At 44.0% G+C, this 18,268-nt stretch overlaps 1 protein-coding gene across 1 annotated transcript in view; it reads left to right on the plus strand.

The window, feature by feature from the left end:
* Positions 1-18,268, plus strand: part of LOC126484975 (aminopeptidase N-like) — a 164,578-nt gene that overhangs the window by 15,593 nt on the left and 130,717 nt on the right. The window contains exon 3 of the mRNA XM_050108579.1: positions 4,452-4,607. Within this exon, the coding sequence (XP_049964536.1) occupies positions 4,452-4,607 (156 nt within the window). The remainder of the gene's footprint in view (positions 1-4,451; positions 4,608-18,268) is intronic.

Below are 18,268 nucleotides of genomic sequence, written 5' to 3' on the forward strand. Positions count from 1 at the left end.
AGGGAATGTAAGTTAGCAGAACAGTAATTGCAATACTGTTTTCTTATGTACAGGTACATTTAGTACAGTAGTTTAGTCCTTTAAAATACTGTTGTGTAGAGTAGGCATACAGTAAAGGCTGTACTTCCTACAAACTGTATCGACATAACGTTTCTTTTATTGTAGTTGTTGTTGAAGGTAGGCGAAGTACAGAGAGCGATATCCTGACATGAACCCACCTTCCCGAAGGATGTTTTCTCGTCTTGTTGCGACGCTTCAGGAAACGGAAAGTTTCAACGAACGACAACGCAATCGTCGTAGCACTCGCACAGACGAAGCTGCCGAAGTTACTGTTCTCGCTTGCGTTGCTATGAATCCACATGTGAGCACACGATAGCTTGAACACGAGATTAGCATTCCTAAAACCAGTGTACATTGTATTCCTGCACGTCACCGGTTTTATCCTTACCATGTACACCTATATCAAGAATTGCATGGGAATGATTTCCAGAATCGTATACAGTTCTGTCAGTGGGTACAGCAGCAAATCCTCGCCAACCCGAACTTGTTCGCCATGAATGTTCCTTCTCAAACAAATGACAGGTAAATACAAGGAACATGTATTATTGGTCCAGTGACAACCCACCATGGCTTAGACAGGTGGAACTTCAGCGTCAATGGAGAGTTAACGTCTGGTGTGGGATACTTGGTACTACAATTATTGGCCCTTATTTCATCAATGGTAGTCTAAACGATACAGAGTATGCCAACATCCTCAGACGAATTCTTCCTCCTCTTCTGCATGAAGTGCCGTTAAGAACCAGAGTGCTTATGTGGGATCAACACGATGGATGTCCAGCACATAACGCTTTGCGTGCACGTCGTGTTCTGAACCGAAGGTCGAGGAGGAACAGTTACTGAGCTCGTAGGTAGCACACCGCGCCTCGTACACGTCCACTGCGGCGCTCGGGGGTCACTGCACGAAGTTAAGACACCTGAAGATGGGCGTATTAGAACCAGAAACCGGTCGTGTGATAATAAGAGAACTTTACAACTGTAGCGGTATTTTCAACCTCTGGGTAGAACATCCAGAATGCAGACTTCGCATTTTAAGTAGACTTGACTGCACACTTCCCACAGTAAGACACTAAAAAGTAACTTCTTCTGATTTGATGGGGAAGTGTTTAAAAAGAATATTGCGTTGTAGAAGGGACACGTTCTGACAAAATACAATCCATTTCTCTAAGCTCACTGTCGTTCAAGAAAACGTGAGCTTTGAGAAATTCATTGTGGCCTTGAAAGGATTAAGAGGATAGTTTTCTAAAGGTTACATCCATTTTCGAGGTGTTCTCGAGATCTTTGTCGTTTTAGTTGCATGCGTTCCTGTACGTGTACATATTTAACTGACTTTCCTGCAAGATAATTCCAGTTTTAATGACAAATCGTTTTACATTAAAGCGCCCAGGACATCTAAAATGCTTTCCTCAGGTTACGCTTCCAGCTCTCCATAATGAGGTTGCGTAAGTGTTACAATATTTTGATCGACTTGTTTTTGTGAATGACATTTATTCGATTATGAAACTAAGTAAGTCACGATTACGTGGCAACTTGAATGTGAAACTCTGTGAAACTGTCTGCGTCTGTGTGCAAGCCGACGGATTGTACCACACGAAAAGTGTGTTTTCAGTGCGCTACAAAATAAATAAAACCAAAAATTTATTTTGTTTGTGGTGTATTCTACTGAGAAATGTGAAATATAAAACCAAGACGACTGCACTGTCATTTAAATGCGGTACATCCGCAGTTTTCCCTTCTTCTCCCTCCTGACGCTCAGACAGCGCGACGTGGCGATGGACGAAATGTACACCGAGGCTGAGCCCTTTAGCACTTATGAGCGGGCATGGCCCAAAAGCCGAAATGTTGGCCACCCGTGTCGTAGACGCATTGGGGAGTCTGCACTGATACACCAACAAATCGGGGAACTTCATTCACGGTGTTGTAATGGTTACTTCCAAATACGATAACTCATTTCTGAAATTCTTCATGTCTCTGTGTAGATCCATCACTCCATTGATTCCATACAACAAACTTGATATGTCCTGCACTGGTTTAAGCACAGTCAGAGCGCAGTCCAGGTAAACAATGTTGAACAAGCACGTAAACAATATCTCCTTCCTGTAGTAAGCTGATAACAGGAACTGTTTGCATTAGTTCGTGGTAATCACTGAATTTACACAATTACGTAAATTGGCAGAGTGCTGCAATAATGGATGAATTCAATGTCACAGTCCACTCTTTAGCAGAACAGTAACAATGTGAGATAATGGCAACAGCCAATACCAAAGTCAGAATGAAATTAAGTTTCAATACCAAAGTCCTTTAGCAGCTCCCGCCGTATTGGTTACTTTCTGGCGATTCCACAGGAAGCGGTGACTAGATGCGGTACGGTGTCCCTGGTTCCTATGTTCCCTTAGCGTGAGTTCTGATTAATAAACCGCTCATGTGATCGACACCTTGACCAGTGGGCTTGAAGGAAAAGACTAGCCTAGAGAGGCTCGGCGAAAGCCTAAATACGCTACTGGCCATTAAAATTGGTGCACCAAGACGAAACGTAGATGATAAATGGCTATTCATTGGACAAATATCTTATACTAGAACTGACAAGTCATTACATTTTCATGCAATTTGGGTGTATAGATCCTGAGAAATCAGTACCCATAATAACTACCCCTGGCCGTAATAACGGCCTTGATATGCCTGGACATTGAGTCAAACAAAGCTTGGATGACGTGTACAGGTACAGTTACCCATGCAGCTTCAACACGATACCACAGTTCATCAAGAGAAGTGACTGGCGTATTGTGACGAGCCAGTTCCTCGGCCACCATTGACCAGACTTTTTCCATTGGTGAGAGAGATCTGGAGAATGTGCTGGCCAGGGCAGCAGCCGAACATTTTCTGTATCCAGAAAGGCCCGTGCAGGACCTGAAAAATGCGGTCGTGTATTATCCTATTGAAATGCAGGGATCGAATGGAAGGTAGAGCCACGGGTCGTAACACATCTGAAATGTAACGTCCACTGTTCAAAGTACCGTCAATGCGAACAGGAGCTGACCGAGACGTGTAACCAGTGGCACCCCGTATCATCACGCCGGGTGATACGCCAGTATGGCGATGACGAATACACGCTTCCAATGTGCGTTCACCGCGATGTCGCCAAACACAGATGCGACCATCATGATGCTGTAAACAGAACCTGGATTCATCCGAAAAAATGACGTTTTGCCATTCGTGCACCCAGGTTCGTCGTAGAGTACACCATCGCAGGCACTCCTGTCTGTGATGCAGCGTCAAGGGTAACCGCAGCCATGGTCTCCGAGTTGATAGTCCATGCTGCTGGAAACGTCGTCGAACTGTTCGTGTAGATGGTTGTTGTCTTGCAAACGTCCCCATCTGTTGACTCAGGGATCGAGACGTGGCTGCACGATCCGTTACAGCCATGAGGATAAGATGCCTGTCATCTCGACTGCTAGAGATACGAGGCCGTTGGGATCCAGCACGGCGTTCCGTATTACTCTCCTGAACCCACCGATTCCATATACTGCTAACAGTCATTGGATATCGACCAACGCGAGCAGTAATGTCGCGATACGGTAAACCGCAATCGCGATAGGCTACAATCCGACCTTTATCAAAGTCGGAAACGTGATGGTACGCATTTCTCCTCCTTACACGTTGTTGTGACGTTTCACCAGGCAACGCCGGTCAACTGCTGTTTGTGTATGAGAAATCGGTTGGAAACTTTCATCATGTCAGCACGTTGTAGGTGTCACTACCGGCGCCACTCTTGTGTAAATGCTCTGAAAAGCTAATCATTTGTATATCGCAGCATCTTCTTCCTGTCGGTTAAATTTCGCGTCTGCAGCGCGTCATCTTCGTGGTGTAGCAATTTTAATGGCCAGCAGTGTACACGAGCGGCGCCAGTGATACAGCTGGATGAATTTGCGGCCACATAACACGCAGAACGAAGCAGGTTCGTAGGGCCAGAGACCGTTGGTGGCACTCAAGCCGCCACCTGCCAGCCCGCTGAACGTGCGTGGTCTTCTGTCTACAGTCTGTCGTTATGACCCCTGTGGCTTCACAGGTTTAGGCCACACGTATGACGCGGGAGTGGGAAGGGTTGCTGGTAGTGAGGGCGAATGCCTCTATGTAGTGCACAACTAACACAAACTCCAATTTTTATGTCAGTGGTAGACGTTCACATGATCACCTGGAACCATTTAGAAACTATCTGCGCTGATCCAAAGCGACCAATTTTCTGTTTTAAGGCGGTTACTAATATTTTGTCCATTCAGAATATTTGATATTTTCGGCAACAACCAATCTGATGTAAGTTTTCAACGAGTCCTGATGTACATAGTTGATGACATATGGAATCTGGCAACTAGCAGTGACGCTGTTAATGCCTGCAGGTGGCTGGCGACGACGCACATGGAGCCCACGGCAGCTAGGCGCGCCTTCCCCTGCTTCGACGAGCCTGGAATGCGGGCCACCTTCCAGACGACGGTGATCGCTCCTCAGGGCTACACGGCGCGCGCCAACACCGAAGCGACGAGCACAGCCCCCATGTAAGTATCTCACTGTCTTATCGGCGCTCTGAGTCGCCTTTCAGGTTGTAATGTAGCCACAACATCCACATCCCAGTGCACTTCACTTTAAAGAATTGTCTGTTAAGTTGATACTTTATCGTTTTCCACTGCCCTACTACATGACAACTACTCAATACTGATAATATAAATTAGGCCCTTCACTGCATAAAGCCCTGCCACGTTTTTCCGATTGTTCCAAACTACTAAAACGCCCATTCCTGACTTTAATAAATCGAACTCCCATGTATAAAACGTCATATCTCCCGAACTATGCATCGTACAGTGATATAATTTTGCAGGTACACTATAATCGCTCTTCCTCTGTATTTATTTTTTTAAATATTCGTTCTGAAAAAAAATACTCTCTTTCAAATTCTGAAGGTGGCAGGGGTAAAATACAGGGAGCGAAAGACTATTTACAATTTGTACAGAAACCAAGTGGCAGTTATAATAGTCGAGGGGCACGAAAGGGAAGCAGTGGTTGGGAAGGGAGTAAGACAGGGTTGTAGCCTATCGCCGATGTATATTGAGCAAGCAGTAAAGGAAATGGACAGGGTCTTGAAAGAAGGATATAAGATGAACATCAACAAAAGAAAAACGAGAATATTGGAATGTAGTCGAATTAAATCGGATAATGCTGCGGGAATTAGATTAGTAAACAAGATGCTTAAAGTAGTAAATGAGTTTTCCTATTCGGGGAGCAAAATAACTGATGATGGTCGAAGTAGAGAGGATATAAAATGTAGACTGGCAATGGCAAGGAAAGCGTTTCTGAAGAAAATAAATTTGTTAACATCGAGTACAGTGTCTGGAAGTCGTTTCTGAAAGTATTTGTATGGAGTGTAGCCATGTATGGAAACGAAAAATGGACGATAAATAGTTTAGACAAGAAGAGAATAGAAGCTTTCGAAATGTGGTGCTACAGAAGAACGCTGAAGATTAGATGGGTAGATCACATAACTAATGAGGAGGAATTGAATAGAATTGGGGACAAGAGGAGTTTGTGGCACAACTTGACTAGAAGAAGGGATCGGTTGGTAGGGCATATTCTGAGGCATCAAGGGATCATCAATTTAGTACTGGAGGGCAGCGTGGAGGGTAAAAACCGTAGAGGGAGACCAAGAGAGAAATACACTAAACAGATTCAGAAGGATGTAGGTTGCAGTAGGTACTGGGAGATGAAGAAGCTTGCACAGGATAGAGTAGCATAGAGAGCTGCATGAAACCAGTCTCTGGACTGAAGACCAGAACAACAACAACAACATTCGTTCTAAAATAATCCGAAGGTGAGAAAGGGTAATTATAATTTCGATGGGAGCAATTAAAATCGGTGAACTCGTTAACACGTTGATGAGTGACCGTGAAAACATAGTTAAAGCTTTTTTGTATTCGGCTTGTAATAAAATAACGAGCTAAAAAGGAATCGGACTTCGTGTGGAACTTCTGGGTGGAGATGGGTTCTAGCACCGATCTTGCAATGTCCACTTCAAGTCGCTACAGTGGCAGCCGATCAGTTGCATCATTGTATAAAGGTGACCGATGCAGAAAATTGCTCCTAATAATTTCCCGAAAAGTATTTAAAAATCAGATTAGGACATTAAATGAACCAAATGAAAAATAATTAAACATTCGTAACGTTTTAATTTAAGTCAATTATTACATCATAAAATGACAACCTTTCATAGTGCATTAGATCAAGAGCAACGCTGACAAGCAAGGGAGTAGAAGACGATGCTGAGGCACCAGCATTTGTATTTAAAACAAGTAGCTAATGAAATACAGTCGAAGGACATACTTATATAAAATTATTGTTGCCTTCGAGATTGCGAAGCTGTGACAATGAAAATAAAATGCAGGATTACCACACTCAGTGATATACGTGGATACAGAATGCAAAATGTGCTGCAAACAGATTTAGTTGTAAACAAGCAATAAATTAAAACATTGCACCTGATGCTAAAGTTTTACCACACCAATAGGGAAAACGTAGTAAGCAATATTTCTTCCTCCTTTTGTCACTTTGTGGAGAGTGTCAGCGAGAAAAAGTTACTTTAAAGTATGAGACAGTGTGTAAGGCTTGTTGGAAGACGCCAAGTGCTCTCTTTCTCAAATAGTGGACGTATATGATCCCGGTAATTCGTGCGCCGTGATTTAAGCTTGTAAGGGGTTCGTAGGCCCTTACTATAACTTTGCACTCGGCACAGGTCGATAGGGCGAACAATCGATTGTGACGCGTTGCGAGATGGAGTATGGAGATGCGCCAGTGTGGTTGGCGGGAGTAGTATGTATGTGAAGACCATTGTTGAAATAAGGTCTTTAACGGAGAAGGGTGTCGCCATCGCCGTGGTTAGACCCCTATGTAATAGATTAAAACCGGGAAAGTGAAGAAGTATCATTACAAAAGTGATCAGTGACGTTACTAGCGCCAATATTTGGTTTCGCGTCTACCGCGCCGGCCTAACCTTGGATTGCAGTGTTGGATGCAGTGATGGATTAGCGTGTGACGATAATGGAAAATGAAGAAAGCCGGTGCTGAGATTAGCCGTAGTTAGATATGTATGACGAAGGCAGTGGCTATCTCCTTTTTTGTGTTTCGAGAAGAATATAAGTTCGTAATTAGTAAAACTGTGTTGGTGTTCCTTTTTACCAGACATTCAGGATTATAGTATTGAAAAGAACGAACTGGAAAGTAACAACTTCCGTAGCAGTCAATTCCGATTACCAGCCTCATTAGGTTCACGGCCATGTTAATAATAAATATTAGGCTGCTATTCGATCAGATCAGGTCGGGATAAAAATCGGAGGTGTTACAAGCTGCCTCAAGATATACATACAGTTTCTAACTGTATTACTTGCCTTCCTGTGTTAAACTTTTGTCATAAAATTTTGACTGTTAATGAGTAGAACATAAAAGCATTTTAAATTTTTAAATTCGGTCAATAATTGCATGAAGTACTGAAAATAATTTTTTTGTTGTCCCAGTAAGACGCTACTTAGGCGACGTACAACTAGGACCGCGCACCGTGCACCGTGCACCGGGTTAGACAGTTAGCAAAGTACGTGCTGGAGTGTCATGCTCGCAGCAATGCTTCTGGTATCCGTCTACCATACACAACCTGTTTCCTGAACCACTTAATAAGTTCCCCACACTTCCGAAAAAACAAATGGTTCAAATGGCTCTGAGCACTATGGATTTTAACATCTGAGGTCATCAGTGCCCTAGAACTTAGAACTACTTAAACCTAACTAACCTAAGGACATCACACACGTCCATGCCCGATGCAGGATTCGAACCTGCGACCGTAGCGATCGCGCGGTTCCAGACTGAAGCGCCTAGAACCGCTCGGCCACACAGGCCGGCCACACTGCCGAATTCACATGAAATACCTTCACCAATCTACAAGACCCCACCATTATTCCCCATCCTTGAGATCGCTTACCTGCTGCCACACCTCTATCAAAACATCTCACCTTCCTTACACTTCTACACACCGCAGGATATTTTCAACTACTTTACCCTCCCGAACCATAAAATCATTCCTGAAATCCTTTCAACGCGACCTACCCTACTTCTTCCATTCCAAATGAATGCCTCAAATCCTCCCTACCCCGTGTAACAGCAGTCCTACCCGTCTCTTAAGTCCTCCTCCCTTGGCCACTCCCTCCAAATCCCGTAAGTCCCTTTCCGTACATATCTACCCTCTTCCCCGTCCCACTCCCCCAAACAGTCTATTCCAGTTAATAAAGTATCCTATCTCCTCAAACACCCACAATATCTTCGCAAATCGATCGAATCCCTAAACCCAACACTCCACTCATAATAGTGCCTGATTAAACAAGTAATTGGCAACCAGAAAGCTGAACTGCTTAGGAGAAACATAATTGCTTCGGTTTGTAGTAACGTAAGAGAATAAATTTCATGTTTATTTTCATACTAGGATACCTTTGTTTCACTGGCTGTCGCTAACTCTAAAAATTTACAGTCCTTGGAGTGAAAAATATAAAAAAAGATAAGAAAGTTCCATGCGTTTACGAATTGGCAAAATACTCTCCTCCCTGTGTGCTATCACTTCCCATAATCTCGTTTCGATGTCTCGAGAGGTTTAGGACATATGAGGGATATTATGAATATTTCATTTTCGCGGGCGTGAGATCGGGAGTGAGCGCACTACATTGGATCTACTTTCTCGAGGTCAGTGACAGATAGGGATCTCGTCCCAAGTCTACATAAAAATTCAACATGTTACCTAAATTTCATTATCAGCAACATATGGTATAATGAGCACCAAACGCAAAATCATAGCGTCCCCTATTTTCATCGCAAACGTTTCGAATTGTGCGTAGTGTCTTACTACACTACTGGTCATTAAAATTGCTACACCGAGAAGAAATGCAGATGATAAACGAGTATTCATTGGACAAATATACTAGAACTGACATGTGATTACATTTTCACGCAATTTGGGTGCATTGATCCTGAGAAATCACTACCCAGAAAAACCACCTCTGGCCGTAATAACGGCCTTGATAGGCCTGGGCATTGAGACAAACCGATCTTGGATGGCGTGTACAGGTACAGCTGCCTATGCAACTTCAACACGATTCCACAGTTCATCAAGAGTAGTGACTGGCGTATTGTGACGAGCCAGTCGCTCGGCCACCATTGACCAGACGTTTTCAATTGGTGAGAGATCTGGAGAATGTGCTGGCCAAGGCAGCTGTCGAACATTTTCTGTATCCAGAAAGGCCCGTACAGGAAATGCAACATGCGGTCGTGCATTATCCTGCTGAAAAGTAGGATTTCGCAGGGATCGAATGAAGGGTAGAGCCACGGGTCGTAACACATCTGAAATGTAACGTCCACTGTTCAAAGTGCCGTCAATGCGAACAAGAGGTGACCGAGACGTGTAACCAATGGCACCCCATACCATCACGCCGGGTGAACGCCGGTATGGCGATGACGAATACACGCTTCCAATGTGCGTTCACCGCGATGTCGCCAAACACGGATGCGACCATCATGATGCTGTAAACAGAACCTGGATTCATCCGAAAAATGAACTTTTGCCATTTGTGCACCCAGGTTCGGCATTGAGTACACCATCGCAGGCGCTCCTGTCTGTGACGCAGCATCAAGGGTAACCGCAGCCATGGTCTCCGAGCTGATAGTCCATGCTGCTGCAAACGTCGTCGAAATGGTCGTGCAGACGGTTGTTGTCTTGCAAACGTCCCCATCTGTTGACTCAGGGATCGAGACGTGGCTGCACGATCCGTTACAGCCATGCGGATAAGATGCCTGTATCTCGACTGCTAGTGATACGAGGCCGTTGGGATCCAGCACGGCGTTCCGTATTACCCTCCTGATCCCACCGATTCCATATACTGCTAACAGTCATTTGATCTAGAACAACGCAAGCAGCAATGCCGCGATACGATAAACCGCAATCGCGATAGGCTAGAATCCGACCTTTATCAAAGTCTGAAACGTGATGGTACGCATTTCTCCTCCTTACACGAGGCACGACAATAACGTTTGACCAGGCAACGCCGGTCAACTGCTGTTTGTGTATGAGAAATCGGTTGGAAGCTTTCCTCACGTCAGCACGTTGTAGGTGACACCACCGGCGCCAACCTTGTGTTAATGCTCTGAGAAGCTAATCATTTGTATATCACAGCATCTTCTTGCTGTTGGTTAAATTACGCCTCTGTAGCACGTCATATTCGTGGTGCAGCAATTTTAATGGTCAGTAGTGTACATGCACGACTTTTGCCATTCAGAAGATGTAAGACGCTCGGCATACGTAATAGAAATATCCGGAGGAAAGAGACGATGCGGTTCTGTCGATACTCTGTAGGATAATTATAATGACCGGTATTGAAGGATAAGTATACGGAAGCCGTTCTGGCACCATAGTATGCCTCACACTAAGAGAAAAGGGTGATTACTGAGGCATAAGTCACTTTTCTTTCACTCACCACGCAAACAGAGCGATGTGACGCCATGGTTAGCCTACTTGACTCGCATCCGGAAAGACGGCGATTAAAATGCACGTCTGGCCATCCAGATTTATAATAGCCGCGATTTCCCTAAATCGTTTAAGGTGATGATTTTTATGAAAGAAAACTGCCGATTTACTCCCTCATCCTTTATCAAATTGTGCTCCGTCTCTAATGACCTCATTGTCAGTGGGACATTAAATTCTAATCATCCATCCTTCCTTTTTTTTTAATACTGAATTCGAATAAGAAAAAAAAATAGCTAAAACTGCTGCGAATTACTCTCCGCCGTGCACTGTACAGTGGTACAGCATCTAAGGTGATCCCGTGATGGTATTAAAAGCTTTCAGGAATGATGGAAAAGGGTTAACGAATCAATTTTAATTAAGGAGCCCTGGTCCAGAAACGACCAATCTAATGCTGCGAGCGGAAATCGTACTAATGACTCAGACAGTGGATCTGTTCTACTGCAAGCTCTATGCTTCCTTTATGTTGGGAGGAGGTAATACCGACTCAAACAAAAAAAAAGTCTTGTAAACAAAGACTCTAAAGTGCATATCTTAAGAGTTACGAGCACTTGTTCCGTAGAAGAGGTGTGTTTCACTGTAAAAAAAGACGAACAAGTCTCATAGTCTCTAGGTGTGCACTTTAGAGCCGATGTTTACTGAACATTTAATTCTTGTTTTGATCGACACGACCTCCTCCAAAAATAGGGAAAGCAAAGTGATTGTAGTAAAAGAGGCCCACTCTCAGAAAGATTTTCGCTTATAACTTGGTCGTTTCCGGATCAGGGTCCCTTACCTCAAATTGATACATTTACTTTTGTCTAGCATCCCTGATAGTTTGTAGCATCATTACAGAATCACACTGTAAATACGTAAATATTAAATTTCAATAATCTTTAATATTTAGACTGATGAATCGTGGTGCGCAGCACAATAGTCGGAGTCTGAAGTACTTAACTTCTCGGCCAAGCATGATTTCTTGAGGCAAGAACACGACCGCAGGGACAATTTCTTAACAGAGAGTGATAAGAGGATTTGTACGTCAGTGTTAATAGGACTGTTTAATGATCGATTACCCAAATATAGAATGTTATTAAGCCGAGTCTTACGGATTTGAAACGATGTTCTTGGCCCGATCTCTAATCCCCTCTCCACAAAGAGATAAGACGGTCCCATGCGTTACAAAACTCCTACCTTTATCACTTTTAATCTTCGCTTCTAATCTCCTCTGATATGCGATAAGGAATCAGAGATAGATGTCTTCGCGTCAAAACGAATGAGTGAGGCGCATTCGCTAACTGCGTTGTTTTCATAGGCTTCAGATTCCTTCAACATTTATTAATTGTGTTCGTGGTACTTGGCCCGTGAGAATGCCGCGGTCTGAACTCCCTGATTACATAACGGTTCAGAAGATGGAGATAAACATGCATATTTCGTAAAATTGCCTCACCTGAATTGATCGCCTGCTGTTGCATTTAAAGCAGGGAAAGCTGTACTCAAATTCCAGGAAAAAATGTCATCTTCAAACAATGGAAGATGAAGCCTCCATTTCACAAATTTGTGTAATGAACTATGTGATACTGCTTTGAAAAATGTTTCTACGAGATCTAATTTAGATCTATTTGCCCTTCGCCGCGTGGTGATACCATGCCGTATTTGAATTGATTGTTTATGGAAGCTGAAAAGTGAAGGACGAAGAATGTGTTAGATTATAATCAAATGTAAAATTGTAAAAATTATATCATATACGGTCTCAGTCGTATTTATCATAAAAAGGCAAAAAGACTTCTTTTTGCAAATGGCTGCCAGTATCAACCATCTTCAGGTCTGAGGACAGACAAATCAAAAGAAGAACTGCCTTAAGTAACAAAGTTATGTAAATATTGCTATTGGCTTACTTTCAAAAACTTGCAGGGAATTAACCACCCATACGTAATATTATAAATGTACTAGCAGTACACAACACCGTTGTATCATCCATAGCATTCTCATTTTTAAATCTTCAAATGAAATCTGTTATGTACATACTAAAACGAATGCAAGAGCCAATGTGTTATATAACAGCAAACAAATAAGAAATAATTATGTAGAAGAAAGACTGGGTAGTTGAACGTACCACTCTATCTGTGACAGCAATTGAAACAAAGAGCCTGTAAAGCATCATAAAAGTTTATACATTGAAAGGTCCTTACAAATATTTTCATCATACACAGCAGCTGCAAGAAGAGAATTTCCTGTAAAACGAAGAAGAAAGTAGCAAATGTTCGCTGTTAGTTCTTTCTTCCTTTCTCGGGTCTTTGTCCCGCTCCAACGCGGGGTTGGCTTTGTTAGTACGGATTTGGCAGTGTTAATTGCAGAGGGTGGCCGGATGCCCTTCCTGACGCCACCCCAAACCCCCTGGGACGGAAGTAGTGTACCCCATACCCCAGCTGTCTGCGTCTGGTGCAAGTCATGAAATAGTGCGAATGTTTTCAAATGTCTGTGAGTCGTGTGCCGGCCGGTGTGGCCGAGCAGTTCTAGCCGCTTCCGTCTGGAACCGCGCGACCGCTACGGTCACAGGTTCGAATCCTGCCTCGGGAATGGATGTGTGTGATGTCCTTAGGTTAGTTAGGTTTAAATAGTTCTAAGTTCTAGGGGACTGATGACCTCAGAAGTTAAGTCCCATAGTGTTCAGAGCCATTTGAACCATTTTTTGTGAGTCGTGTAACTGAGGCGGAACTTGCGGACTAGCCCGGTATTCACCTAGTGGGATGTGGAAAACCGCCTAAAAACCACATCCAGGCTGGCCAGCACTCCGGCCCTCGTCGTTAATCCGCCAGGCGGATTGGATCCGGGGCCGGCGCGCCTACCCGAGTCCAGGAAGCAGCGCATTAGCGCTCTCGGCTACCCTGGCGGGTCAAATATTCACTGTTAGTTAACATAAAATTAATATGATTACTCAAAACAGTAAGCCATTCGTAGGGAAACATACCATGTAAGTCGTTTATGAAGCCAAGGGCAATACATAAAATGTGTGGGCATGGGTGTGTGTAAGTTAGTTTAAGTTAGATTAAGTAGTGTGTAAGCTTAGGGACCGATGACCTCTGCAGTTTGGTCTCATAAGACCTTACCACAAATTTCCAAACTTCCATGAAATGTATATACAACATCGTCACACTGGGTAACTTTCCCAAACAGTAACGGTATACAGTGACGTGACAAAACTCATGGAATAGCGATATATGCATATACAGTTGGCGGTAATATCGATACACAAGGTATAAAAGGATACTGCATTGGCGGAGCAGTCATTTGTACGCAGGTGATTCATGTGAAAAGGTTCCCGACGTGATTATGAACGCACGTCGGTAATTAATAGACTTTGAACGCGGAATGGAGCTAGACGCATGGGACTTTCCATTTCGGAAATCGTTAGGGAATTCAATATTTCGAGATCCACAGTGTCAAGAATGTGCCGAGAATACTAAATTTCAGGCGTTATCTCTCAGTACGGCCAACACAGTGGCTGACGGTCTTCACTTGACGACCGAGAGCAGCGGCGTTTCGTAGCATTGTTAGTGCTAACAGACAAGCAGCACAGAGGGAAGTAACTGCAGAAATCAATGGGGGACGTGCGACGAGTGTATTCGTTAGAATAGTACTGTGAAATTTGGCCTTAATGGGCTATAGCAGCAGCAGCGCGGAGTGGCCGCGCGGTTAGAGGCGCCATGTGACGGATTGCGCTGCCTCTCCCGCCGGATGTTCGAGTCCTCCCTCGGGCATGGGTGTGTGTGTTGTTCTTAGCATAAGTTAGTTTAAGTAGTGTGTAAGTCTAGGGACCGACGACCTGTGCTGTTTGGTCCCTTAAGAACTCACACATATTTGAACTTTTTGCTATGACAGCAGACGTGTGACGCGAGTGCCTTTGCTAACAGCACGACACCGTCTGTAGCGCCTCTCCTGATCGGTTGGACCCTAGGTGACTGGAAAGACGTGACCTGATCAGATCAATCCCGATAACAGTTGGTGGATCCGATGGTAGGATTCGAGTGCGGTGTAGACCTCACGGAGCCGCTGACCCAAGTTTTCAACAAGACTCTGTGCAAGCTGGTGGCGACTCCGTAATGATGCGGGCTGTGTTTGCATGGATCATTCACTGGATATGACTATGTTCGGCTACATGGAGACTATTTTCAGCCGTACATGGACTTCATATTCCCAGACAACGATTGAATTTTTATGGATGAATTTTGCACTATGCCACCGGGCGCGACTGAGTGGAAGAAAAACTGGACAGCTCGAGTGTATGATTTGGTCACCCAGATTGCCCGACATGAATCCCACCGAACATTTATAGGACATAGTCTGAATGTTATTTCGTGCACAATATCCTCCCCGGCAACACTTTCGCAATTGTGGACCTCTATAGAGTCAGCATGGCTCCCTGTTTCTGCAGGGGACTTCCAACGACTTGTTGTGTCAATGCCACGTCAAGTTGCTGCACTATTCCGGGCACAAGGACGTCCGACACGATATTTGGAGGTATCTCAAGACTTTTATCACCTCCGTGTGTCTGCGTGTTATCAAGTGCTTTCAACGCACTGATTATTTCGTTCAAACGATCTTCCAGGATCCTTGCCTTGTTTGACAACATTACAATGTCGTGAGAAACCTTTAAAGTCTTTATTTTTTCGGTTTGAACTTTCTTTCTCAAATTTGGAGAAAATTTTTGTTCTCCTACTATTTTTTCTCTCTTCATATTTGAATACTCATATGCGAATTTTTATTTACTTTCCATAGAATTCGACATAATTTCGGATCTATCGTCAACCACTTTATCACCGTCATCGATGTGATGATCGCCTCACCTCGATCAGAGTATTAAAGAGGCTGAAGATGGAACAGTAGTTGTCTCTAATCCGATAGCGAATAAATAAAAATCAATAAACACAGATGAGTGGAGGAAAAACGGTGAAAGAACAGCTTTTATTCTCCATAACATTATATTTGACAGGTTGCGCCTCCAGTTTCCAGCACTCTGAAAACAACAAGCAACTTTTGCTGCTTCATCTACTGCTTGCGCCTTGCAGGAGACAGTGTTGCGCCCTGCAACACATCTCAACTTTCGCCTCTAGCCAGCCCTGTAATAGAAGTTCATTATATCTTCTTATTCCATATTGAAATGCCAGCTTTCACTTCATGTATGCTTTCTAAAACTACAAATATTTTCCGGAAAAATAATGTTCTTCCAAATGTGAAAAACTGTTCCGTTACATAACACGGACATATACCCAGGAGGAAATATTCTATTCAAATTTAATAGTGTTGCAATCGAGAAAATACTGTCACTACTGCATTTAATAGTCTATTTATCGCGTTACTACTCTGCTAAATATAAATAATCAGAAAGAGAAATCGAATCAAGCAGGAATGTTATCAAAAGCTGGGCGAAGTGGCCGTGCGGTTCTAGGCGCTGCAGTCTGGAACCGCGAGACCGCTACAGTCGCAGGTTCGAATCCTGCCTCGGGCATGGATGTGTGTGATGTCCTTAGGTTAGTTAGGTTTAACTAGTTCTAAGTTCTAGGGGACTAATGACCTCAGAATTTGAGTCCCATAGTGCTCAGAGCCATTTGAACCATTTTTTGTTACAAAAAATTAGTTACAAGTTAAAAACATTTTGAAACTGATGCTATTGACAACTAACCCAAAGGTTTGTTAAGACAATAAAAAAGAGTTAATTTGCAACTATCACGAGTTCCATGGTAGAAGACCTTCCATTTCAAGATGCTGCACGACTGACGAACTATTGATTGATCGACCATACGTTATATAATTCGTTTTAAAAATATATAGAATTTTATTCACCATAAGAAGATGTAATCGAAGAATTAACAGTAGTGCAAAAGAACTTCAACATACACCCTAGGAGGATAAACGCACCACGTAGTAATCATTAGAATCGGACAAAAATCAGTAGATGTGATGTATATGTAGAGACTAACAAATAAAATTTCAGAATAACTTGTAATTTATTCAAGGGAAAGGGGTTCACAAATTGGGCAAGTCAATAGCGCATTGGTCCATCTCAGGCCCTTATGCAAGCAGTTATTCGGCTTGGCATTGATAGAGTTGTTTGACTGCTTTTCAGGGGTATCGTGCCAAATTCTGTCCACTTGGCGCGTTAGATCGTGTGAATCCCGAGACGGCCTGAGAGTCGTACCTACAGTAATAGAAACGTTCTCCGCTGGGGAGAAATCCGACGTCTTTGCTGGTCAAGGTAGGGTTTGGCAAGCACGAAGACAAGCAGTGGAAATTCTTGCCGCGTGTGGGTGGGCATTATCTTGCTGAAATGTAAGCCCGGGATAGCTTGCCATGAAGCGTAACGAAACGGGGCATAGAGTATCACTCTATAAGTTTTTCGCAGATGCAACCAAATGGATCCTGCCACGAAAAGAAATGGCACCAAAGATCGTCACTCTTGGTTGTCGGCTCCATAACGGGCGACAGTCAGATTGATACCCCACCGCCGTGTGGGGCGTCTCCACACACGTCTTCGCTGGTTATCATGGGTCACGTCGAAGCGGATATCATAACGGAAGTCAATTACACTGCAGCCAATGTGATTCCTGGCCGAAAACTTGTCTGGAAATAACCTTGACAGCAGTGGAGTGGCAACCTGCGTGTCGCCCGCCATATGGCCCAACAACCACGCTTGATGGTCCGGGGTACCAGTCTTTTTCGTAACAGGAACCCTTTGGTTGTCGACAGTATTCTATGCCCGGTTTTGTTATTCTCGACGGCAATCCATACTGGGCATGTACTTCAGTAAGAGGATGCCAGTCTGCAAACGGCGAGACTTTCTACTACTTGTGCTTGCCAGATCCTACCTTGGCCAGGATGGTCGCCGGATCTCTCCCCAATTAAGGGCAGGACGCTCCAACAATCTTCATATTTTGACGATACATCGCGTCAGTTGCACAGAATTTGGCACGATATCCCTCAGAATGACGTCCAACAGCTCTGCCAATCAATGCCAAGCTGAAGAACAGCATAAGGGCCTGAGTTGACCCGTCAGGGTAGCTGAGCGCGCTAACGCGCTGCTTCCTGGACTCGGGTACGCGCCGGACGCGGATCGAATCCGCCCGGCGGATTAACGACGAGGACCGGTGTGCAGGCCAGCCTTGTGCGGTTTTTAGGCGGTTTTCCACATCCCGCTAGGAGAATACCGGGCTGCTCCCCACGTTCCGCCTAAGTTACACTTGTTGCAAACATTTGAAAACATGTTCTCACTGTTTCACGATTTACACTAGATTCATACATCTGGGGTAAACTGATTCCATCCCCGGGGTTACGGGGTGGCGGCAGAAAGGGCATCCGGCCACCCCTAAAACTAACCTTGCCAAATCCGTTGTAACCACACCGACCCTGCGATCGCTGCGGGACTATCGTGTAAGCGAAAGAAAAAAAGACAGAAAGAAATAAGGGCCTGAGTCAGGCCAATAAGTTATTGACTTGCTCAGTTTGTGAATCCCTTCCTGTTGAATAAATTATCCAATTTTTCTGGAAGTGTAATCATTTGTTTGTCTGTACATGTACATTACATCTACCAATTTCTGACCCTTCGTATAATTTCTTCGTGGTTCGTCACTTTCTTTTTTA

This window comes from Schistocerca serialis, chromosome 6 (assembly GCF_023864345.2).
Source record: "Schistocerca serialis cubense isolate TAMUIC-IGC-003099 chromosome 6, iqSchSeri2.2, whole genome shotgun sequence".
Classification (NCBI taxonomy): Eukaryota; Metazoa; Arthropoda; class Insecta; order Orthoptera; family Acrididae; genus Schistocerca; species Schistocerca serialis.